The sequence below is a fragment of the Hyla sarda genome, chromosome 1, assembly GCF_029499605.1.
Source record: "Hyla sarda isolate aHylSar1 chromosome 1, aHylSar1.hap1, whole genome shotgun sequence".
NCBI classification, from domain to species: Eukaryota; Metazoa; Chordata; class Amphibia; order Anura; family Hylidae; genus Hyla; species Hyla sarda.
In genome coordinates this window covers 319,111,232-319,136,477 of record NC_079189.1, presented here as the reverse complement: position 1 = coordinate 319,136,477, position 25,246 = coordinate 319,111,232, and the positions used below count along the sequence as shown (strand labels likewise).

General features: G+C 43.0%; 1 protein-coding gene across 1 annotated transcript in view; it reads right to left on the bottom strand.

The window, feature by feature from the left end:
* ECPAS (Ecm29 proteasome adaptor and scaffold) overlaps positions 1 to 25,246 on the bottom strand; it is a 121,056-nt gene that overhangs the window by 7,245 nt on the left and 88,565 nt on the right. Inside the window, exons 31-44 of the mRNA XM_056518777.1 lie at positions 24,248 to 24,327; positions 23,944 to 24,049; positions 16,891 to 16,938; positions 13,726 to 13,847; positions 12,338 to 12,488; positions 12,062 to 12,127; positions 11,637 to 11,726; positions 11,019 to 11,085; positions 10,710 to 10,801; positions 10,554 to 10,620; positions 8,407 to 8,598; positions 4,551 to 4,765; positions 4,143 to 4,186; positions 2,157 to 2,349 (exon numbers count right to left, since the gene is read on the bottom strand). Coding sequence (XP_056374752.1) covers positions 2,157 to 2,349; positions 4,143 to 4,186; positions 4,551 to 4,765; positions 8,407 to 8,598; positions 10,554 to 10,620; positions 10,710 to 10,801; positions 11,019 to 11,085; positions 11,637 to 11,726; positions 12,062 to 12,127; positions 12,338 to 12,488; positions 13,726 to 13,847; positions 16,891 to 16,938; positions 23,944 to 24,049; positions 24,248 to 24,327 — 1,533 coding nt within the window. The remainder of the gene's footprint in view (positions 1 to 2,156; positions 2,350 to 4,142; positions 4,187 to 4,550; positions 4,766 to 8,406; positions 8,599 to 10,553; positions 10,621 to 10,709; positions 10,802 to 11,018; positions 11,086 to 11,636; positions 11,727 to 12,061; positions 12,128 to 12,337; positions 12,489 to 13,725; positions 13,848 to 16,890; positions 16,939 to 23,943; positions 24,050 to 24,247; positions 24,328 to 25,246) is intronic.

Below are 25,246 nucleotides of genomic sequence, written 5' to 3'. Positions count from 1 at the left end.
ATGGAGGGGGTGTGTCGGCCAGCGATATCCGTGCGGGGGTCGGCACGCCCCCTAACAACAGACTGCCAGGGCCCATTCTGGAGATCGTGGGAGGTCACAGCGCTCGGACCCCCGTGATCTATAACTTATCACCTAGCCTTTGGAGAGCGGATAAGTTATTTTTTACTACAGAACTCCTTTAAGCCAGTTGTAAAGCAATGCACTGCTTCCATCCAATGCACTTTTAAAAATAGTCTGTAACTAGGACAGCCAAAGTTGCACGTTATCTTACATATGAAAGTGCTGTGTAAGGTGGCTAATATGGTTACACGCATCTACTTGGCCAATCAGTTGTGCAGGTTGTTCTGTTTCTACAATGAGAATTTGGAGAACCACTCAGTGGTTACTGCTAGTTAGTGTAATGTCTGTCTTGGGTTCAGACTGCTGTTTGATTTTGGTGGCCTGAACAGTTTTATGTTCCCCAATAGCTCTTTGGGTGTGTCTAGATAAGGCCAGCTCAGTCTAGCTTCTGAGCTGGTGATTGACATCCTTTCATGCTGCTATGGAGCTCTTGGTGAAACACTCTTTGTTCGAGTTTTAATCTACTATTTTTGCTTTGGCATGCACTTTGTATGTTCTGGTTTTAGCCATGGTTATGAAGTATACTTATAATAGATTTTAATCTGTGTTTGTTTAGTTGGTTTTAGGATTTGTATATCCTTTCTGTTATGTATCTGTTCACACTATGTCTGAGTCTTGCTTGTTACCTGTGCTCTGTATGTTCTATTCCTGTTTGGTATTCTGGAGTCTATTCAGACTCATCCGGTTCTAGTGTTTCATGTATTATATTTCTGTTTCCTACTGGGTCAGCATCTTGTCTACATGGTGGAGTGTGTCCGCTGGCCAGTAGACTATTTGGCTTTATTATTAATGGCTACTCCTTTTGTGGAGTGGGGGTGTTTTTTTTTTTCTGTGTCCCAGTGTGAACAGCGTCCTATATTTTTATCCTGTTTGGTTTATCTGATCTTTGTATTTGTACCTGTTTGTGAACAGTGTCCTATGTTCCTGTATCAGTTTGCCTGTTTATATTCTGCCCTGTTAGTATTTGTATCCTGTCTTGTGTATCTGTTTGTCTAGTAGTTTTCCGTTTCTGGTCTGTGACCAACTATGTATATGTGTTTTTACTCCACTGCACTTAAGCGCAGGAAGGGACCGACGCCCAGTTGTCGATCCATCGTTTAGGATGGATGGGCAAGTAGGCAGGGAGAGATGTTTAGGGTCAGTTTAGGGTTCACTCTCGCTGTCTCCCCCATACGGTCCTGACAGTTAGTTAAGAGAGTCTGTTTCAAGCTTGGAATGTATAAGTCCTCTGCCAGACTCCTCGGATGGTGACCTATCTCCCCGAGAACAAACTGACAGGGCATCTGAAATCCAACATGCCTTTCACTTTTTTTTGCCATCGGGGGGAGTGAGGAGAGATTCTGAGCCTATCCCACTAAACGTCAGATGTGTGTTGACCAAACTTGTCTATTGTCAATGGTAAGCCTTACATCTAAGAGTTACTGCAAATGCTGTTTTATGTATTAAGGGTATGTTCACCTGTGCATATTTTACTGCAGATTTTCTGCTGCTGAATTTCCTACCCACTGACTTCAATAGGTAAGAAGAGCAGCAGCAGAAAAATATGCACATGTGAACATACCCAATGGTGATCGTCTGACATCACACCTACATGTTGCATGAGCTTGGATTCAAGCCAATTTTTCTAAACAAAAGTGAAGTCAAATCCATACAGCACAGGTTTTCTTCGCTGATCTCTCAGATTCAACAGTCTAAACATATCACATTTTAGTGCCTTTATTATAAGCCAACAATAAATCCAAACCATTTAATGGTGACAGAGGCTCTAGTGACATAACTGAATGAATATTGTGTGTGCATATACAAATTCATTTAGTGTAGGGTCCCACGTAACGGATCCAGTGTATTCCACGCTGCAGATCCACCGGTGACCCGACCCATTTTGTGCCTCCAGCTGTTGCAACAGGCGACAGCTGGAGGCACAAAATGGATCGGGTCACCAGCGGATCCGCAGCGTGAAATACGCTGCGGATCTGTTACCCGTGACCCTACCCTTAGGAATCTTTTTAATCAAATTCAGATTATATAGATTGTACCTTTGCTATCAAGGGAAATAGAATCTCAGACAGTTCTTGAAAGCGATCCTCCTTTGTGGATTCAAGCACATCTGCAGCACATTTCAGTGCTATAATCTTGTACTTGACATTTTCTTTCCGGCACTCTTTTAATACTGCCTGAATAATGTCTTCTATACTTGGTTGTTCGGAAACTGGTTCCTTCAGCTGTTTGCTGTAATGACAATCATATACTATTAGAAAATCAATTATTTTTTTTTAGAAATTACGCAATGGCTTTTTTTTTTCCAGATGTTCTCAGTGTCTGATGTCTTATCTAAATAGTGGGCCAATGCCAAATGCCAATGCCAAAAAGCACAACATGGACACCAAGGAACAGACATTAATGGCTTGTCTAAATATGCTATAAATGCTTGTTGTGGTAGATGTAGGGCTGTGTGATTTGTATCCCATCTTCTTCAAGGTGCATCACAATATTGGCCTTGGCAGACCACTCCTGCAAGTCAGCTAATTTTCCTGTGCTAAATGGAGCAGAGGGAGAGGCCAAGCCACATATAAATCTGTTTAGAGGATAACCAGCTTCATCCTCTTAGAATACAATGATACCAAAGTCATTTTCAGAACAACTATGATCAAATCAGAGGTGGCTAGTTTCACACTGCATTTAAGCTGTCGGTCACAGGTATCTGTTGGCATTCCACCAAGAACAGGATGCTGACTGATACTGTTGCCAACAGGGGGCACCATTCTTATCAATGGTGTGTACAGAGTCCCCTAGTAGCTCTGGGATGTTTTTTGCTGATATATAATAATATAGAGAGACTATAGCATGGTCTGCTGTGCTATTGAGTCCCTTTGTGGTATATGGTTGGGCTTTGTGGCATATTGGCGGAAGTATATGGATTCAATAGTTTGTATTTCTTATAGTATTTATGTGCTAAGGTTAATTTTATGTGGCCTAAAAAGTTGGTATTTTTATCTTTCCTAGAGAGCCCTATGATGTCACTTCGAGTTATTGGAACCTGCTAATATGAGGAGAAAGTTGAAAAAAGACACATGTCAATAGAATTTAACCTTAAATGGGCACAGTCATTAAAATTATTTTTTTGCATATATGATATCATTTATTAAGATTTGTAATTTGCTCCTTTTAAAAATGTCTTATGTCACTTTCATGGCCTTCTAAATCTGGCCATTGGTTGTCTCCCTTCTGGTCCAGACCGCATTCCATCTGCTCAAAAACACAGACTTTGGTCTCATGGTGGACCGTCAGGAGACCAAAGTCAGGAAGTGGGGTCTGGCCATAGGCAGTGAATAGCACTCGCTCTCTGCCTGTGTATGAATCAGGAAGAGCAAATGCTATTAACTGCCTATGGCCAGACAGCACTTCCTGAGTTTGGTCTCCTGCTTGGAGACCAAAGTCTGCTTTTGAGCAGATGGGATGCAGTCTGGACCAGAAGGGAACCCTTCAGTGGCCAGATTTATAAGGCCATGAAAGTGACATATGCAAGAAAAAAAAAAATAATGACAGTGTCCATTGAGCACAGGTCATCACTTGGTGCTGGAGCACTACACTTTTTTTAAGCAGCCAGGCATGTTAGGATCAATTCACACGTACAGTTTTCTGCGCAGAATTTCAAGTTGTATTCAGTTTACGTGTAATCTGCAGCAGAAAATCCTCTGCATCAAATCTGTGCAGAATACTGTATGTGTGAATAGACCATAAAGAAGATATTACAGAGTATACTATAATGGTTGATGGGAGAGGTATACAGCTATATTATATTCTGTTGCATATATAACAGGCATCTGTTGAATTTGCACATTAGGAGAACTTCCCATGTTAAACGAAAACCCAAACAGAATGTGTGCTTGACACTCCAATATTTTCCTGTTCTGTCAATATTTTTTAAACTAAATTATTTTGTGATATTATACCACCTGCCCCCCCCAAAAACCTTAATATTAAAGTTTATTTAAGTTTTCTGCAGTTTAAAACATACTCACCTGCAACTAGAAACCACTGTTCCAATAGCTTTCAGAAGCTCCTCCTGCAAAATATATGAATTATTATATACATGTATATGCTGCTAAAATTCTGTGCAGACTAATTTTATAACATATCTTCACAGCAGTCATAGCTTTATTTATCTGAACAGATACATGTGTGGTGGCCAAGATGCTTTAGTTAAACATATCTTTAGTACATGTATTGCAGTTTTAAATGCATATAAATATTTTGAATATAATATTAATATAGCCATGCATGCATGAAATATAAAGACTGCTGCTTTTATTTCTTTGCACTTGCTTGTACAGTACTCGTGCAGAAAGCATACGCAAGAGGTAGCAAACCCTTAATCCGGTGCAACTTTCTAAATGTTATTATAAAAACATAGGAAGTTCAGTCCTTACCTTCCCAATCCATGTTCTTCCTGGTAAACCCTGCAGTAGAGTGCCAATCATCATTCCTAGGTGTGGAGGGACCAGTGATCCAGTTTGTTGCTTTGCAATAGAAGCCATAGCAGCAGCACCCTGAGCTTTCATCTTCCAGGAAGAAGACTGCAGAGCTATCTGTGAAATTTCTATTAACTCCTTCATGTACAATCGAATGCCACCACTGATACTTCCTGCATAAATTAGGATATAATAATTGTTTTGTTATTAGTCCTTTACCTGTAGCAAAGGAAGTAGTTGCATGGCATGCCAGACTAAAATTTTCCACAAATGTGGTGCGTTCTCTTCTGAAAAGGATTAAGTCACTGACTAGACAAAACGTGTACCTGTCTGTGTCCTTTCATGGCTCCCAATTCCCTTGTTTATGTTGCTAACACTGCATGCAGTTCACTGAGAAGGAGCTTGCCCTCACATCTTATGTGGGAACTTCCTCTCTCATTCCTTAGAGCTGACAACTAGCTACTCTGTGCACTGAGGCTCTGTGACATGCCCCCAGCTCACACAACAGGTTCATTGACAAGCTGCAAGCATAGAGCCCTGCTTGTTTCCTGTATTCTGTCCCAGCATAGCTGCCAGCCAAAACACACCGGCAAAAACTGCAGGGACAAGACAGTGGAGGGACCCCTAGCAGTAAGAAGTATAGAGCATAACATACACATGTACCAATGTATATTACAATTTCACATATAACGTTATCTACATTATATAAAAAGTTTTTGAAAATGACAGTGCCGAATTAAAGAAAAACTGACATTGATGTCACCTGCACTAACCTGTTGTACAAGCTTGTAGTGCGAGTGACAATTAAAATGATACGTACAATGAACGGGTCGGTCGCAACATTATTCTTCTTTTACTGTTTATGTAAATTTGCAGCTTGGAGTACAGGCTTCAGCGCTCTGCTTGGCTCATAAATATGTATATCCTCCTTCTGCCTCCTCACCCTGTTTTAGGTACTAATGCATGTGTGCCGCTTCCTTGGTACACCAAGATAGCTGCAGCTGTGAAGCTGCACCCAGGAGACAGCACATGCGCAGTAGTACTCAAAACAGAGAGAAAGGCAGAGGGAGGATATGCATATTTATAAGCTGGGTGGAACGCAGAACCAGCAGCGGTGGCGTCAACGTGCCCAAGGAAGCCTGTGGAACCCTCTCCGCGCTCCCAGCTGCTAATTTACATAAACAGAAAAGAGAAAAACTTTGCAATGGAGCGATGGCTCGGCTCGTGGTAAGTATTTTAATCAGTGATACCCAGGGGCGGACTGGAAGGTCAGGCACTGCCCAACGGCCCGAGCATTAGGAGGGGTCCGTCGCTGCCAGCTCCATTATTGTTTTATTTATTTATTTTTTTAATTTAGGACCACCAACCCCTGGTAGCCTCTGTCCTTGCCCTCCGTCCTCGCCCCCCCCCCCCGCCCCCCCCCCCCCCCCTTTTGCCTGCTTGTTAATTTCTTTGCCTGCAGGCTCACTTGTTTAGTCACTGGTCTATGCAGATCGGGCCCTTTAACAATGCTGGGGCTGTCATTAACAGACATTCATGCGGCACCAGGCATGTCTGCTACAAGAAAGAAGTCAGTGAAGTCAAGAGCCCCCTCCCTAACTGTAGTTAGAAACTGCAGCTCCCAGCATTCCTGGACACAGCCTATGGCTCTGCAGCTGACCCAGAACTACAACTCCCAGCATGTTTCACTATAAAGTAGTATAGTATACTTCTATATAGTGCAACATGCTGTGAATTGCAGTTCTAGATCAGCAACAGAGGCTGTATCAGGGCATGCTGGACATTGTAGTTAGTAACCAACTCACAGCATGCCTAGACACATCCTATGGCTCTGCAGCAGACCCAGAACTACAACTCCCAGCATGTTGCACCATAACCTATACTATAACATGCTGGGAGTTGTAGTTTTGGTTTGGGGCTGCTGCCATAGGCTGTATCAGTACTATGAATATATAGTCAGCAGACAGGTACTGTTTATATACCAAGGATAGGTATATGAGGTGTTAAAAAAAAGTTATCCAGGAAGTAGTATGCATAACTTTATACCAAAATCCAGGGCATGGGTAGCCGAAGACCCCGGACCATTTTCCTTTTCACAGTCTCCAATTTGTGTACATGTGACTTTATTACATTCTGGTACCATCTGTATGTATATCTGTTCTTTCTCAAGTTTGTACTAGTCACTTAAAGCTTTAGACCAGGGCTACACTGAAATGCTTTGTAGCGTTACAGTTTAACCCCTCACGGACACTTAAAATTTGAAAGATTACATACAACTAAAACTAGCTATGCCTATGTTCACACTGTGCACAAATGTGTGTATTTTATTTGCATGTATCTTTTTGGTAATTTTATCAGCCGTTTCAAAACTGTGCCCATTTTTGCTGATTACAGTAAACAAACATTCGGTATCCTGACTTACGTAAATGTCCAAACTATTAAAATAAAATGTTTCAAAAACCATACGGTGAATGGTGTAAATGTAAAAGAAAAGAAAGAAAAAAAACAACAGAATTGGCGCTTTTTGGTCATATATATGTGTGTGTGTGTGTGTGTGTGTATAGAGGGGAAAAAAATAAACACGATTAAAAAGTCCCATCTAAATAAAAAGGGTACCAATAAAAACTACAGATCCTAGCACACAAATAATCTTTCATACAGCCTGTCACGATCACACCCTATCGGTCCAGCTAAGACGCTAGAGAGAGAGTGATGGTGCAAGGGTTAAGGCCACCAGACCTCTGGGTATCCACTACTAGTCCCAGCAAGTCACCAAATTAACCCTTAGATAAACGTGTTTCACCAGAGCTTCCTTCAGAAAGGTGAGCTCATATATTTAGAGATCAAAGACCAGAGCTAATTAAACATTTAATCTGATAAAATGTATCACAGTGCTATATATATAAAAATACAGAAACAAATGACATACAGGTACAAAAATATATAAAAGAGTTTGGCAAGACAAGTTCAGAATGCAAAAATGAAGTCCTTACAGGATAATGGTATAGCCATCCTTGGGAGTGAGATTCCAGCTCGTCAGCTTTTTGCACAGCATTGAACAACAGTTGAGTCCAGCATTTTAAGTCTTATCTGCTTCTTTGGAGGGAAACTCCATTCCCCCCCCCCTCCCCTCTGTTCCCACCAGGTGGGGAATCTCTCTTCCTGACCCCTTATCTGTTTGATTATATGATGGGACCAGAGTGCATGACTTCAAAGGAGATACCAAATAGCCAGACCCCAAATAAAATGCAAAACAAAGGATGCACCGTCTGAATGACCCCTCACCCATGTCTTGGATAATACATGACAAACAGATACAATTATAATACACATGTAATATTCAATAATCAGGCCTTGGGCCTGACACAGCCATGTATATGGAAAAATAAAAAAGTTATAGGGGTCAGAATGAGCATACTCATTTTCTTACTAAAATGCATGCGTGGGGGCCCCATGATCCTCTATTGCCCAGGGCCCCATGAGTTGTCAGTCCACCCCTGGTGTCACCCGCCCAAGCCTATACAACAGGTTAGTGCAGGTAACAAACCCAACAGTTTTCCCTTTAAATAATGGTGAAAGTGTGATAGGGAATTCTAGAATTTGAAAAAAAAAAATATATCCAATTAGGAATAGTTATTAGAAGGCTTAGCGGTGGGGCCAAAAAGGGTCTCTCTGGTCGAACACTTCCAAGTATGTAATCTACTCACATTACTGAACATTTCATTAGATTTGAAAATTGTGGATCCCTATTAATTTGTAGTTTTGCATAGCAATATGTTTATTAGCTCCAATGTCTACAGAATAAGTTACATACCAGGCACATTTTCCTGCCACACTTCTTTCCAAAGGTTTGAGTCTTCCTTTTCTCCTTTCTCATCATCTGAAACCTCATGCATTGCAAGGAAGGCCAATGGCAACACCATGCTTGAATGATTCTTTAGTACATCAGGACTGTAGCGGCTAATGGCATGAACCGTTAAAGTGCATCCTGTTCTGTATGCTGGCTCTATACAGATGACACAAAAGAGATATATTGCAACAATTAGAGATCAGTTTGTATGAAACAGTGTTAGGGTACGGCCCAACATAGCAAATAAGCTGCATATTTTTCTACCTATTGGGATCAATGGGTAACAAAATCAGCTGCTGAAAATATGCAAAAATAAATAAATAAATAAAAGTAAGGAAATGTGGATGTAAACTTCTCTGTGGGCGCACTACAGAGCTCAGAAGAGAAGGAGCGCCATTGGGCTTTTGGAGATTGAAAATGTACATGGCCTTCAATTCCAGCCAAATTCTAAGCCCCCATGGTGCCAGAACAGTGGAGACCCCCCCCCATGTGACCCCATTTTGGAAACTACACCCCTCACGGAATGTAACAAGGGGTGCAGTGAGCATTTACACCCCACTGGTGTCTGACAGATTTTTTGAACAGTGGTCCATGAAAATGAAAAATTTAATTTAGCATTTGCACAGCCCACTGTTCCAAAGATCTGTCAAACGCCAGTGGGGTGTAAATGCTCACTGCCCCCCTTTTTACATTCTGTGAAGGGTGTAGTTTACAAAATTAGGTCACATGTTGGGGAGGGGGGGGGGTCCACTGTTCTGGTAGCACGGGGGCTTTGTGAACACACATGGCCCAGACTTTCAAAATTCTCTCTCCAAAAGCACAATGGTGAATGCTTCTTTTCTTCTGAGCCCTGTAGTGGTTCCGCGAAGCACTTAACATCCACATATGGGGTATTTCCATACTCAGGAGAAAAAGCCCCCAAAAAATTTGTAACCCATTTCTTCTATTGCCCCTTGTGAAAATGAAAAAATTGGGGCAACACCAGCATTTTAGTGAAAAAAAATCTAATTTTTAATTTTCATGTCCAACTTTAGCGAAAATTTGTCAATCACCTGTGAGGTGTTAAGGCTCACTGTACCCCTTGTTACGTTCCTTGAGGGGTGTATTTTCCCAAATGTGCCTTTTTTTTGCTGTTCCGGCACAATGGGGGGCTTCCTAAATGCAACCTTCCTCCCAAAAACCATTTCAGCAAAATTTGCTCTCAAAAAGCCAATTGTCGCTCCTTCCCTTCTGAGCACTCTACTGCACCCACAGAGCACTTTACATCCACATATGAGGCATTTTCTTACTCAAGAGAAATTAGGTTACACATTTTCGTGGCTTTTTCTCATTTTACCCCTTGTAAAAATGGGTCTACAAGAACATGTTAGTGTAAAATGAAGATTTTGAATTTTCTCCTTCACTTTGCTGCTATTCCTGTGAAACACCTAAAGTGTTAAACTTTCTGAATGTCATTTTGAATATTTTGAGGGGTGCAATTTTCATAATGGGGTCCATTATGGGGTATTTCGAACATAAAAATCCTCAAATTCACTTCAAAACTGAACTGGTCCCAAAAAATTCAGATTTTGAAATTTTCGTGAAAAATCGGAAAATTGCTGCTAAACTTTGAAGCCCTCTAATGTCTTCAAAAAGTAAAAACATGTCACCATGTTTATGATGCCAACATAAAGTAGACATATTGTATATGTGAATCAATATATCATTTATTTGGAATGTCTATTTTCCTTACAAGCAGAGAGCTTTAAATGTAGGAAAAAAATGCATATTTCCTTTTTCATGAAATTTTGGAATTTTTCACCATGAAATTATGCAAGTATTGACGAAAGCATCCCAGAGTGATTAATGCTTAAAGTGACAGTAGTCAGATTTGCAAATAGGGATAGGGAATAAGATATGTTTCACTACAGAACTCCTTTAATGTTTCACTCCTAGAAATTCAGCGCTAGAGATGAAAGTAAATTATACATTGATAACAATACTAAGACATGAGTAAGATATCAGCAGCAGAAGTACTTTCCTTTTTGATAACTATGTAACAGACTGCTTAAAATACATTAACATTAACTAATGATGGACATTATCTGCTGTAATGTTAGGATCTTACTAACCCTCCTTTTCCATGTACCAGGCACTCATCTTCTGGAGAAGTTTTTCAGTGCTAGTATCCCGTGCTGTCTGCAGAGAAATACATATAAATGACATTAAGTGAACATACAAAGACAACCCAAATTAACAATACAACTGATGTAGTTGATAAAACTTACCCGCACTAAGTGTCCCAAAGCAAAGGCATAAGATTTCTGTACTACACTGTTACGATCACATAGTCCATTTAATAAAGCACTCATAAGTTTTCCTGTTCAACAATAGGTTAGAGAAAATTAATAGATTTTCTTAATACAGAATCTATATGATAAACAATACTTATGCTTATAAAGTTATTAAGGCATCTACTCCTGTTACCTTGTATGTTTTATAGACTAATCGTCTCACCACGGTTTGTGTGTGATATACTATGTGAACTATGTGAACAACATACTGATTTAAAACATTCTTTCTACGCTGAAACTTACCAGAATACGGCATAAGATCCTGAGGACACTGGGTTGTTAATAATACAACAACGCTGGCACATCCTCCCTTTAACAAAGAAAACAACAACATTAATGCACAAAAAAGGCTAATACTGGTCTAAAGCCAGTTATACACCATCAATAAGAGACAGACAATTATTTGTTTGATATCCATTGCATTGGCCATTAAAATCATACATAAATTCTCTTCCTATACAGTTCGGCTGTTTGCACATTGTTTTTAATGTATTTAAAAGGTCTCAAAAAACATTTTTTACAAGCAAAAAAGGTTGAAGTTTAGGAATTTTGGCTTTTAATTATTTTTTTGGAGCTGTAAAATAACACAATAAAAAAAATAAAACAGCTGTTTTTTGCTATGTGAACGAGTGTAAAAGGAAGACAAAATAGTAATACAATATACAACTGAAACATTCTATTTAGCTACAAGGCCAGTCAAATCATGATTTTTGTTTTAGGACTGCAAATATTATTATTTTTTTGTATTTTATGACAGCCAGACATCAGGGAAAGCCTTCCTGAAGATTAGCAACACATCCAGTAAAGTGATTGATCTTTCTATTCCAAATGAACAGAAAGGGGACAGGTATTGGCTCTTACCTTTGTGCCTAACCCCAGACCACTCTTTATTAACTCACACAGTTTTGGAACTAAATCAGCCAGGACATTGACATCCAAATGCTGAATGCACTGTAAAAAGAAAGCCATATTTCAGAATAGACATTCCTTCATTCCACTCGATTAGGTTGAAGTAAAGAAGCAGGATTAGATCGCAAACTAGAATTTTGAAGTACAGAACACTATATGTGAGCAATCATGTATGGAAATTATGTAAATAACCCAAAATATTCTCGGAGTACCCACATTTATTATATTTCTGTGAATGCTGGCATTTTAGGTTACATCATAATTACATTTATAATATAATATTGTATTTTTTATATTCTATATGTCATAATACAACTCTTAAATATGTATATAACAAAGCATAATGAACACAATACACTAATCAGCCATCTACTTACCATATTTATGGTTTCCATCATTGGGGAGGATTTAGCAGCATTTAGTCTTGCACTGTCCATTGCAGCCTGCTCAGATTAGGACAAAGCAATTGCATAGTTATTACTTTCAGAGCATTTTTTTTTAATGCAACCAACTTACTCTACCCCCCCCCCAGATAAAAGTATTTAAACATTTCTTTACCAATGTAAATCTAGGACTATATGAACCACAAGCACTGAAGACAAGGTGTACTTTTTTTTTGTTTAATTTAGATGAAGATACTAATTAACACTTACCTTTTCCTGATCTGTAGCTCTGAGACTGAGATAATTCAGCACCTGAGGTTCTAGAACGCTTAGAGATTCCAGCAAAGCTGGGATGAGCTTTGGGGTATGAGGCTTCAATAATTCTCCAGCACTTTTACTGATTTTAACCAGTGTGTTGATACTAGAAAGAAGAGGAATACAAATGATGCACCTAATGTATATGAAGGCTAAAAAGGCAAGAGATGAAAAAGTGAATACAACCATGTCATGATACCATGCCTAGTGCTCTATTACTGGAAACTATAACAGTCATATGATTAGGCATTGCATTAATAATGGGACTCTAGTTGTCACATGAAGGATCAATTTCTCGCTTCATTCACTGGGTACCAAAGAAGACTGTGGATATAGGTTGGTGTCAATAGGAGGAGACACTAAGCAAAAGAAGAGTTAGCTCCTCTCACACAGACTACGCCCCTTATGCAGACATTGAGTTAATCAGTTTATATGCAAGCAGTAGAAACAGCATGGGTAGCAAATGCTTACATAAGCAGAAACACTAGGGCAAAACTGAATGGAGAAACACAGACCAAGAAGCCCTTCCAGAGGACCAGTGAATTTGAACAATATAAAGCACCCTAGGATGCTGAGGTACATGTTGCCACATCAGGTCAAGTGACCCAAAGGGCTGGTGGGATGTACAAAAGGAGCAGGAGAAGGCCAACTGCTTAGGTGCATCAGGCTGAAGATGGTCATGCTGATTCATGGACACAGAACAGCCCAAAAAACTGTCAGGGCAGACAAAGGGAGATTTTCCAAAAAATAAACCAGAGGAGAATTATATGAGACTGTGGCAAATACATCAGGGAGAGGTTTTTATTGGTCTGAGAATTGTCTCTTGGCTCTGTCACGTGATCTGGGCAGACTCCTAATGTAAGTCTTTGGGGCTGTTCAAGTATACATACACACACACACAAACATTCGCCATTTCCTATTGTCAGCCTTCCAGTGGCAGGGCCTTTTCTCAAGCTGTGTTGAATCGAATTAATAGTAACTAATCTATATAATACATAGAAGTAAAATATACGCATATCTCATTTTCTCTTATGCTTCTTTCACATTGCTGTTAGCACACGGCAGTGTGACACCGTCGGGGGAGCCCGGGGAAATATCGGGAGAAAAATTTCTGCTTGTGTAGTCTTACACAGTGCCCGACGGCCCGCATAATAGTAAATGTGAGCTGCCGGGACCCGTTGCTCCCTGTCACGAGAACGGCCGTTAAAGTCACAAAAAAAAATAATAATCTTACAGCTGTTCTTGACGGGGAGCAACGGCAGTGTGTAAGGGGCCTTAGAATGGAAGCAGCAACGGGTTGCAGTGAGTTAATGCACATACAAATTACACTCTAGTCCACTTACCTAAGGGCCCGGACTTCAGTCACTGTGCTGATAATTCCCTTGTCCAGAAGGCACGGTAAAAGAACAGCAATTGTTTTCTGACCAGCTGCTCCCCTACATGGTTCACACATCCTTATGCATACCTTATGATGCAAAGAAAAATAAGTGAAAGTGTATTTAGTGATGATCAACAGATGAGCTGTGATCTTCATTGGAACTGTGTTGACAGGGATCTCTATACATTAATGGAAAAATCTAAGTTCTGATATACGTATGTATGTATGCATGCATGCATTAGTGACACAGGTTAATTTCCATTGCCTATCATAGAGAAAGAGTAACACTGAAGGCTAATTTAGGTTGTTACTGTGCAATGGTCCTGTGTAAATAATCAAATATTTAGAGACCAAATGGAAAAAAATAAGGTTTTGGGAACCCTACCTTTAAGTGAGACTGGGTTCACACCACATTTTTGCAACACAGTTTCCGTATCAGGTTTTTGTTTTAAAAAACTGATTCCTAATATCTTGACTAAACTGTATCAAAACATGTGTACAAATTGTAATCCGTATACGGTTAAATGGGCACTGTCACCAACTTTATTTTTTGATATTTTGTAGTACTTCTGTACTACAACATATCTCTAATATACTTTTATTAGTATTTTTTTAAATTAAAATTGTTTAATTTACATTTGAAAACCGGCCACTAGGGGCCTCCCTCCTAGTGGCCGGCTGCAGCCTGGCGTGACGTCACGCCTGAAAAAGGACTGATGCGGCCGGGCATCGGTCCTTTTTCATTAAGCCTGCGCTCGCTCATTGAGCCTGCGGTGGGGGGGGGGGAGACGGGGGGCTAGCGCCGCATGTAACTAATAGTTTATCTACACAGGGTGCCTCCAGCTGTTTCAATACTACAACTCCCAGCATGCCCTGACAGCCAATAGATGTCAGGGAAAGCTGGGAGTTGTAGTGATGAAACAGCTGGAGGCACCCTGTGTAGATGAACTAAGGGCGGAAGTCCCCCCCAGCAGGCATCAGTGACGTGGTGCCTGCTGGAGAAGTCTGCCTGGTAGTGAGCACACTGCGAGGCAGACAAAAAGCATTTTTAATATAGTAAAAATAAAAATTAAAAGCAGGGAGGGTGTTAGGGATAGATTGGCAATAGGCAGGGACAGAAAAAAAAAATAGGATGGTGGGAGTTATCATTTAACCCCTTAAGGACTCAGCCCATTTTGGCCTTAAGGACTCAGACAATTTAATTTTTACGTTTTCATTTTTTCCTCCTCGCCTTCTAAAAATCATAACTCTTTTATATTTTCATCCACAGACTAGTATGAGGGCTTGTTTTTTGCGCGACCAGTTGTCCTTTGTAATGACATCACTCATTATATCATAAAATGTATGGCGCAACCAAAAAACATTATTTTTGTGGGGAAATTAAAACGAAAAACGCAATTTTGCTAATTTTGGAAGGTTTCGTTTTCACGTCGTACAATTTATGGTAAAAATGACATGTGTTCTTTATTCTGAGGGCCAATACGATTAAAATGATACCCATTATTACATACTTTTCTATTATTGTTGCGCTTAAAAAAAATCACAAACTTTTTAACCAAATTAGTACGTTTATAATCCCTTTATTTTGATGACCTCTAACTTTTATTTTTCCGTATAAGCGGCGGTATGGGGGCTCATTTTTTGCACCATGATCTGTACTTTTTTTTGATACCACATTTGCATATAAAAAAACTTTTAATACATTTTTTATAATTTTTTTTTAAATAAAATGTATTAAAAAAGTAGCAATTTTGGACTTTTTTTTTTCGTTCACGCCGTTCACCGTACGGGATCATTAACATTTTATTTTAATAGTTCGGACATTTACGCACGCGGCGATACCAAATATGTCTATAAAAATTTTTTTTTACGCTTTTTGGGGGTAAAATAGGAAAAAACGGACGTTTTACTTTTTTATTGGGGGAGGGGATTTTTTTTTTACTTTTACATTTTTTTTTACACTTGAATAGTCCCCATAGGGGACTATTCATAGCAATACCATGATTGCTAATATTGATCTGTTCTATGTATAGGACATAGAACAGATCAGTGTTATCGGTCATCTTCTACTCTGGTCTGCTTGATCACAGACCAGAGCAGGAGATGCCGGGAGCCGGACGGAGGCAGGAGAGGGGACCTCCGTGCGGCGCTATGAATGATCGGATTCCCGCAGCAGCGCTGCGGGCGATCCGATCATTCATTCGAATCGCGCACTGCCGCAGATGCCGGGATCTGTATTGATCCCGGCACCTGAGGGGTTAATGGCGGACGCCCGAAAGATCGCGGGCGTCGGCCATTGCCGGCGGGTCCCTGGCTGCGATTAGCAGCCGGGATCAGCCGCGCATGACACTGGCATCGCTCCGATGCCCGCAGTTATGCATAGGACGTAAATGTACGTCCTGGTGCGTTAAGTACCACCGCACCAGGACGTACATTTACGTCCTGCGTCCTTAAGGGGTTAAAAATCGTATGCGGTTTGAAAAATGAGGTCCGGTTGCATTAGTTTTTTTAGAAAAAAAAAACGTATACTTTTTAACTTTTCATTCCATTATGAATAAAGTTTCACTTGTTTGATTGAAATTCCAAGAATAAACTGTGCAAAGTCAAAAACCACATGGTGAAAACCAGGTGGAAGTGTACGCACATACGGTTCCCATTGACTCCCATGTTATAAAAAACAAAAAGACGTATACGTTTCACTACGGTTTTTCACCCAGACCAAAAACCGTGGTAGGCTACGGTTTTGGGTAAGGGGTAAAAAAAAAAAAAAATAAAAAAAAATAAAAATAAATAAATGAAAACCGTACAGGATGCAAAACAGACACAACCTGATGCATCTTCTGGCATACAGTTTTCAATGGAGAATCAATGCATACGGGTTTTAAATAAGGTTCCATACGGTTTACAAATTGAAATGTATACGGGAACTGTATTGCAAAAACATGGTGTGAACCCAATCATACATATTTTTAGTGAAGATGCTAGATTGAGTTGGCCAAATTAATGTTCAGCTGGCAAATCTCTAACTTTTTTCCCCATTCATGGCATTTTGTCATTGTCTCTGCATCCAGGGCAGCAAAGAACTTACTTTACACACAAAAGTGAACAGATAGTAAAGACAGAAGTATACCTTGCTAAGAGTTTTCAAAGCCAGTTCTGCTGCTTTCCGGACTGATTCCTGGTAAGAAATAAAGAAAATAAGCTGAAGTGGTAAAAAAATAAGAATAAATAGATGATACACCCACATTTGTTATGCAGTCAAATTCATATTATCTGATAGAGATTCTTCTACATTAAACTATAGACATGGTAAATAATCAAAGTAATAGTAATAAAAAAAAGAAAAAAATAGTATTAGTTCACAGAAGGGGCAAGTCTATGAAACGTCAGGCAATGATCTATATAGTTAATATGTTAAAAAAGGAGATTTTTGTTTACTTACCGTAAAATCTCTTTCTCGAAGGATCCATTGGGGGACACAGACCGTGGGTGTATGCTGCTGTCTCTAGGAGGTGTGACACTATGGTAATAAAAAAGTCGGCTCCTCCCAGCAGGATATACCCGCTTAAGGGCTCTGAGCTAATCAGTTTAAGTTCCAGAGCAATAGGAGGAGACCAACAGGTCAAAGAAAAACCCCAAACTGTCCGAGAACCAGAAAAAACATAACTGAACACAACCTCGGACAGAGAACCAAAGAAAAATTCCAAAAAGGGCGGGAGCTGTGTCCCCCAATGGATCCTTTGAGAAAGAGATTTTACGGTAAGTAAACAAAAATCTCCTTTTCTCTATCGGCTCCATTGGGGGACACGGACCGTGGGACGTACCAAAGCCGTCCCTTGGGTGGGCAGATAAGCAGTCAGGCGGCCGATCCACTGCCGCCTGCAACACTTTATGACCCAGACTAGCATCAACCGATGCGAAAGTATGAACTCGATAAAACCTCGAGAAAGTGTGCAAAGACGACCAGGTAGCCGCCTTGCAAATCTGCAAGGTCGAGGCTCTATTCTGGAGAGCCCAGGATGCCCCAACAGAACGGGTAGAATGAGCCACAACCCTGAAAGGAGGAATCTTCCCCTTACAGCGATAGGCTTCCGAAATGGCGGACCGAATCCACCGAGAAATGGTGGCCTTGGAAGCAGGTTGTCCCTTGCGACGACCTTCCGTAAGGACAAAAAAGGAATCACACTGACGAAACGAAGAAGTGATGGAGAGATAAGACCGAACAGCCCCAACTACATCCAGCTTGTGTAGTAAGCGCTCCTTAGGATGAGAAGGAGCAGGACAAAAAGGACGAGAGGACAATGTCCTCATTGAGATGAAAGGCCGAGACCACCTTAGGCAAAAAGGAAGGATCTGGCCGGAAAACAACCTTGTCCTGGTGGATCACCAGAAAAGGAGAACGGCATTAAAGAGCTGCCAATTCAGACACCCTCCGGATGGAGGTCATAGCAACAAGAAACGCCACTTTCCAAGAAAGGAGGCGGAGAGACACCTCTCTAAGGGGCTCAAAGGGTGCACCCTGGAGGGCACTCAGAACCAAATTCAAGTCCCAAGGGGGAGAGGGTGACCGATAAGGAGGAACAGCGTGCGCCACTCCTTGAAGGAAGGTCCGGACATGAGAATTAGAAGCCAGGGGCTGCTGGAAAAGAACAGCAAGGGCCGAAACCTGACCTTTAAGTGAACTGAGAAACAACCCCAGTTCCAACCTCGACTGCAAAAAGGAGAGAAGACGGGGAACCGAGAAGGTTACCAGGGAGAAGTCCTGAGCTTCACACCAACGAAAATAAGACCACCAAGTACGGTGGTAAATTCTTGCGGAGGAGGGCTTACGAGCCTTGAGCATGGTGTGAATTACTTGGGAAGAGAACCCGCGGGCCCTCAAAACCGCGGTCTCAACCGCCACGCCGTCAAATGCAGAGACTGTAAATTGGGGTGGCAAAGAGGACCCTGAGAGAGCAGGTCCGGGCGGAGCGGAAGGCGCAGTGGAGCATCGTTCAGGAGCCTGACTACGTTGGCGTACCACGACCTTCGTGGGCCAATCTGCAGCTACCAGAATGGCGGGAACGTCCTCTGCCTTGAGCTTCCTCAGCACCCTGGGAAGGAGCGGAAGAGGAGGGAACAGATAGGGTAGGGCAAACCCCGCCAAAGGAATCACTAGGGCGTCCATGGCCAGAGCCTGAGGGTCCTGGGACTTGGACACAAAAGGAAGGATCTTCCGATTGTGCCGGGACGTGAAGAGGTCCACGTTCGGAATACCCTAGAGGATGCAGAGCTGCGCGAAGACCTCCGGATGTAGAGACCACTCGCCGGGGTCAGGTGAGGACCGACTGAGGAAGTCCCCAGTTGAGCACTCCCAGAATGTGAATCGCCGAAATGGCCGGAACCTTGCTCTCCGCCCAGATGAGAATCTTGGTCACCACGGCCATGGCTGCCGAGCTGCGAGTGCAGCCCTGTCGATTTATGTACGCCACGGCCGTGGCGTTGTCCGACTGAACGCGGACAGGACGGGACTGAAGACGGGACTCCCAATGAAGAAGACAAAGAAAAATCGCCCGTAATTCCAATATGTTTATCGGAAGAAGGGTCTCCTGGGGAGACCAGAGTCCCTGAACCATCCAATCCCTGAACACGCCGCCCCAGGCCGAAAGGCTGGCATCCGTTGTAACAACCTGCCAGTGAAGGGGAAGAAACGACCACCCTTGGAGAAGAAGGGGGGAGCGGAGCCACCAGAGCAGAGACTGAAGGACCCTGCGAGGGAGAACAATCTGACGATCGAGGGACAGAGGAGACCTGTTCCATCGAGAGAGAATCGCCAGTTGAAGGGGGCGGTAATGAAACTGGGCAAAGGGTACGGCCTTCATAGTTGCCACCATCCAACCCAGGACTTCCATACAAGTGCGGATGGAGACTGATACCTGGGTCCGAAGGGAGCAGACCCCCAACCGGAGCACCAGACGTTTGTCCGGCGGAAGACAAATTCGGGAAGAGGCCGTGTCGAATCGAAGTCCCAGGAAGGTTAGAGACTGGGTAGGACGGAGGAATGACTTGTCCCGGTTGACCATCCACCCGAAGCGAGTCAGTGTGGAGAGTGATGTCCAGATACTCCAGAGTCTGGGCTCTGGTTGGAGCCTTGATGAGAAGGTCGTCCAGATAGGGTATCACCGAGATTCCCCTCGACCCTAACAGGCCCATCACTGGCGCAAGGATCTTTGTAATGACCCGAGGAGCCGTGGCTAGACCGAAGGGAAGGGCTACGAATTGAAAGTGCCTCTCCGGAACCGCAAAGCGGAGGTACCAATGATGGCCTGGAAATATTGGCACATGGAGGTAGGCATCCTTGATGTCCACCTATGAAAGGAACTCCCCTCCAGGGACGCCACCACTGAACGGAGAGATTCCATTCGGAAGTGACGGATGAGAAGGTGACGGTTGAGATGCTTGAGGTCTAGGATTGGTCGCACAGAACTGTCCTTCTTTGGGACCACAAAAAGATTTGAATAGAAACACCAAAACTGTTCCCCTGGAGCAACGGGAACGATAACCCCCTGGAGAAGCAGAGACTGGAGAGCAGCTCGAAATTGCTTTGCCAGAGGAGGAGACCGGGAGGGGGGGGGCCCATGATCGAAAAAAGCGATACCTCGGAAGGGAGGCGAATTCGATTCGGTAACCGTTGGACACCACATCCTGACCCAAGAGTCCTGAATGTGTGAGGTCCAGATGTCTCAAAAAAGCAAGAGACGACCTCCCACCCGAGAAGAAACCACGGGTGGGGGCCTCAATTCATGCAGAAGTGGGTTTGCCTGATTTGGGCGCAAAACGGCCGGACCGGTTGGAGTCCGACTTCCAAGACGGGCGTGCCCGGAACGAGTGAGCCTTCTTGTCCCGCGAGGGCGCCTGCCCGGACCCTTTGCTGGAGCCAGAGGTTCGAAAGGACCGAAAAGAAAAGGACTTCCTTTGGGAAGTAGGGCGAGCCTTATTTTGAGGTAACAAGGGACTCTTACCTTCCGTTGCCTCAGCGATAATCTCATCAAGGTGTTTGCCAAAAAGACGGCCACCCGTAAAGGGAAGCTCAGTGAGAGACCTTTTGGAAGCGGCATCTGCATTCCAAGCTTTAAGCCACATAGTGCGGCGGAGAGCCGCTAGGTGACCCACAGCAAAGGCAGAACAACGGGCTGACTGCATGGAAGCTGCGCACAGAAAGTCCCCAGCTTTAGAGCATTGTAGAGCAAGAGCGGATAGCTCCTTCTCTAAAATATCCAGATGGAGCTTTTGACGCCACTCCGACAGGGCCTTGGACACCCATGTCGAGGCGAAGATGGGAAGAAGAGAAGAGCCAGCTGCTTCAGAAGCAAACTTCGCTAAGGATTCTACCTTCTTGTCCGTGGGATCCTTGAAGGCAGCGGCAACTGCCGGCGGCAGTGTAGTCGCCTTAGAGATCCGGGAGATTGGTGGATCCACTGAGGGAGGGGAAACCACCTTAGCGACAAAGTCCTTGTCAAATGGATAACGTTCTTGAATTGTCTTGATTCCTGGGAACCTCTTGTCTGGATGTTTCCATGCAGATTCCAGAATGTCGTTTAAGTCAGTGTGAGAGCTGAACCTTTGAGGTGCTGGCTTAGCACGATGAAAGGATACTCCTGGATTGACATCCGAAGATCCTGGGTCCTCTAAGTGAAAGGTGTCTCTTATGGCTGTCACCAATGAGTTCACCGTTGCAATTGAGTCCGAGCAGTCCTCTGAGTCAGATGCCGGCTCGGAAGCCTCGTCCACCAGTTCACCAGGGGAATGGTAATGAGTAGAGGCAGTCCTGGAGGGGGCGACCCTGACCGGGTACGCGACTCTGGCGTGGCAGAGCGGCAACTCCGAGAACGTCCTCTGGAGGAGCGACGTTTGTGCCCAGATGACAGGGGGGGGCGGGACCCACGAGGGGAAGGCTCATGACTATCTGAAGACTCAATGGAAGAGTCAGACGAGGCACCCCTAGTACGCTTGTGAGAGCGTGAAGTATGTGGAGACGAGGAGCGGGCCCTCTCAGAGGTCCTGCGCAGGGAAGACCCCCTTCAAGGCGGACACCACTTCCCGGGAGGCCTCAGCCACCGAACGGGAGACTTGGGTCAAGTCAGCCATATACTGGGTCAGGGAAGAAACCCAGGCTGGTGGAGCGGCTGAACCCACCGGGATCGAAAGGGCATCAGGGGGTACCAGGAGGTCTGGGGGGGCAGTGGAGGAGGCAGGGCAAGTAGGTTCAGTAGAGCCAGACATCTTGGTATTACAGTGCTTACAGACAAAATAAGTCACTGAAGTTCCAGGTTTCTGTTTAGAGGGAGGAACAGCTCTGGGTACAGACACAATGTGGAAAAAGACAGGAACTTTCTCACCCTAGTCTGTGTCCTCTGTCAGCTGCAGTGAGGAGAACTTGCTCTGTGCAGCTAGAGTGAAGGAACAGGCCAGCCAATAGGAAGAGAGGGGCATGCCTGAAGCAAGGCACTAACTAACTGACCCCTTCTTACTGAAAATCGCGCCCACGACGCTGATTGGAGGCTGCTTCGCGCCTCAGAGCTCCCAGCCCTGTGGGCAGAGCTATAGACCGGCCGAGAAGAACTGTAATGGCGCCCGCTCCTTGTCCCGAGCGCACATGTCAGCCGCATATGCGCTCGGGGGAATAGAGCGGACGGCCTAAATGCCGGCAGAGACTGTCGGAGGAAGTGAAAGTAACCCGGCGCTGGAAGCGCCCGGCCCATACCAGTGTCGCGGCTGTCAGCCGCGTATAAGGCGCTGCCGGCAAAGTGAAAGCAAGCCGGCGCTGAGAGCGCCCGGCCCATAACAGTGCCGCGGCTGACAGCCGCATATAAGGCGCTGTGGACATAGTCGCACTAAACACACACACACATAAGTGAAGTGCCCCATATATTACATGCCCCCTCAGGTGCCACTGCTCCCCCAGAATAAAAGTGCAGCCCCTGTATAAGCCAGCCCCATAACCTGAAAGGTGGGCAAAAAACAGGGTGTCTCCAGAGGTTGCAAGTCCGTACCTATGGAGAAAAGGGGGGAGGGGGGGGGGAGAGTACTTAACTCAGTTAGAAGAACTTACCTAATGGAGTCTTCAGTGAAGTCTTCAGTCAGCTTTAGTTACCTGCATCACGCCTGGCTGCTATGCGTGAGCTAGGTGAGCAGGGAAATAGGGGGATCCGGACCCATGAGGTACCAACCCAGGCGCTGACTGTTGGCGAGGGGGGGGGGGGGTGAACAGCGCATATACGCAATGTCTGTGCCCCCTTACTCGCAAAGGGGAAACAGGGAACCGGAGTCCCTGAGTCCCCACCTGAAAACAGAAAAGAAAAAGGAATAAAAAACTAACACGTCCCTATACTAGGAAAAAAAAAAAATCAGAAGACCTGGTCTGGAGAATTCCAGACCATGTCCACCTCCTTCAGACACTAAGCTTAAACTGATTACCTCAGAGCCTGAAGCCGGGTATATCCTGCTGGGAGGAGCCGACTTTTTTTTATTACCATAGTGTCACAACTCCTAGAGACAGCAGCATACACCCACGGTCTGTACCCCCCAATGGAGCCGATAGAGAAAAAAAGAAAAACAATGGGGGATGATTTATCAAAATCTGTGCAGATGAATAGTAGAGCAGTTTCATTTTTACAAAGGACTCTGAAAAATACAAGAAGCAATCTGATTAGTTGCTATGAGCAACTCCTACACTTTTCCTCTGCACAGGTTTTGATAAATCTCTCTCAATAAGTATTGTAAAAAAATAAAAATAAAAAAAATAAAAAAAATACCATAGGAATACCATAACAGAGGTTACTCTTGCCAAGTATGTCCACAAACAGCAGATCTGCTGCAAATTTTCTGCTTCGAAAATCTGCAGTGCAGACACCAGCAGAAAATCTACCTCAGGGTACACTTCACATGTACAGTATGTACAGCTGATTTCAAGCAGTCGATTTAGCTGTGTGAAATTCATTAGTACCGTCCTGCAAACCTGCAAGTTCAACACTCCATGGGTTGAGAGGAGAGCACCTGGTCCACAAAGTGTAAGGAGTTAAGTAGTGATGTGTAAAAAGCTGATTTTCTGCACAGATATTTTGGGAGTGGATAAGATTTTAAATAGTCTATTAACTGTAACTGCTGTAGATTTTCCGGATGGAAAGCAAAAAGAAAAGCATACCTTTATATCATCTTGAACTCTGAACAGTGTCTCCCAGATCTCAGGAAGCTTGTCGACAACATCATCAAGCTGGCGGCCACGTAGTAGGTCATTTAATGCCAAACAACTGCAAGAAGGAAAGAAAGGCAAATTCCATCACTACAACCATAGTTCCCACAGGACATAAGACAAAAGTAGTTAAAGCAGTATATCTGCAACATTTTACAGCACTATTTGTCAGTAGTCAGGGAGTTTATTGCCAAGGTACAGTAACATGCAAGGAGAATTAATAGGAATGCTTGCTTCACAGAACCTTACTATGTACCTGGATTCACGGATCCTCCACAGATTACTTGTAAGGTTATTTATCAAATCTTGAAGAATTTCTGTCAGATATTTATCCACCTAAAAAGAAAGGACAATGTTTAACAGATTTTACTATAAATTTAACCCCTTAAGGACTCAGGGTTTTCAGTTTTTGCACTTTTGTTTTTTCCTCCTTACCTTTTAAAAATCATAACCCTTTCAATTTTCCACCTAAAAATCCATATTATGGCTTATTTTTTGCGTCACCAATTCTACTTTGCAGTGACATTAGTCATTTTACCCAAAAATTCACAGCGAAACGGAAAAAAAAAATTCATTGTGCGACAAAATCGAAGAAAAAACGCCATTTTGTAACTTTTGGGGGCTTCCGTTTCTACGCAGTGCATATTTCGGTAAAAATTACACCTTATCATTATTCTCTAGGTCCATACGGTTAAAATGATACCCTACTTATATAGGTTTGATTTTGTCGTACTTCTGGAAAAAAATCATAACTACATGCAGGAAAATTTATACGTTTAAAAATGTCATCTTCTGACCCCCATAACTTTTTTATTTTTCCACGTACAGGGCGGTATGAGGACAAATTTTTTGCGCCGTGATCTGAAGTTTATCGGTATGATTTTTGTTTTGATCAGACTTTTTGATCACTTTTTATTCATTTTTTAATGGTATAAAAAGGGACAAAAAATACGCTTTTTTGGACTTTGGAATTTTTTTGCGCATACGCCATTGACCGTGCGGCTTAATTAATGATATATTTTTATAATTAATGATACATTTACGCACTCGGCGATACAACATATGTTTATTTTTTTTTATATACACTGTTTTATTTTTTTTATGGGAAAAGGGGGGTGATTCAAACTTTTATTAGGGAATGGGTTAAATGACCTTTATTAACACATAGGGACCTATAACACTGCACACACTGATCTCTCATGCTGATCACTGGCGTGTATTAACACTCCTGTGATCAGTTTTATCGGCGCTTGAC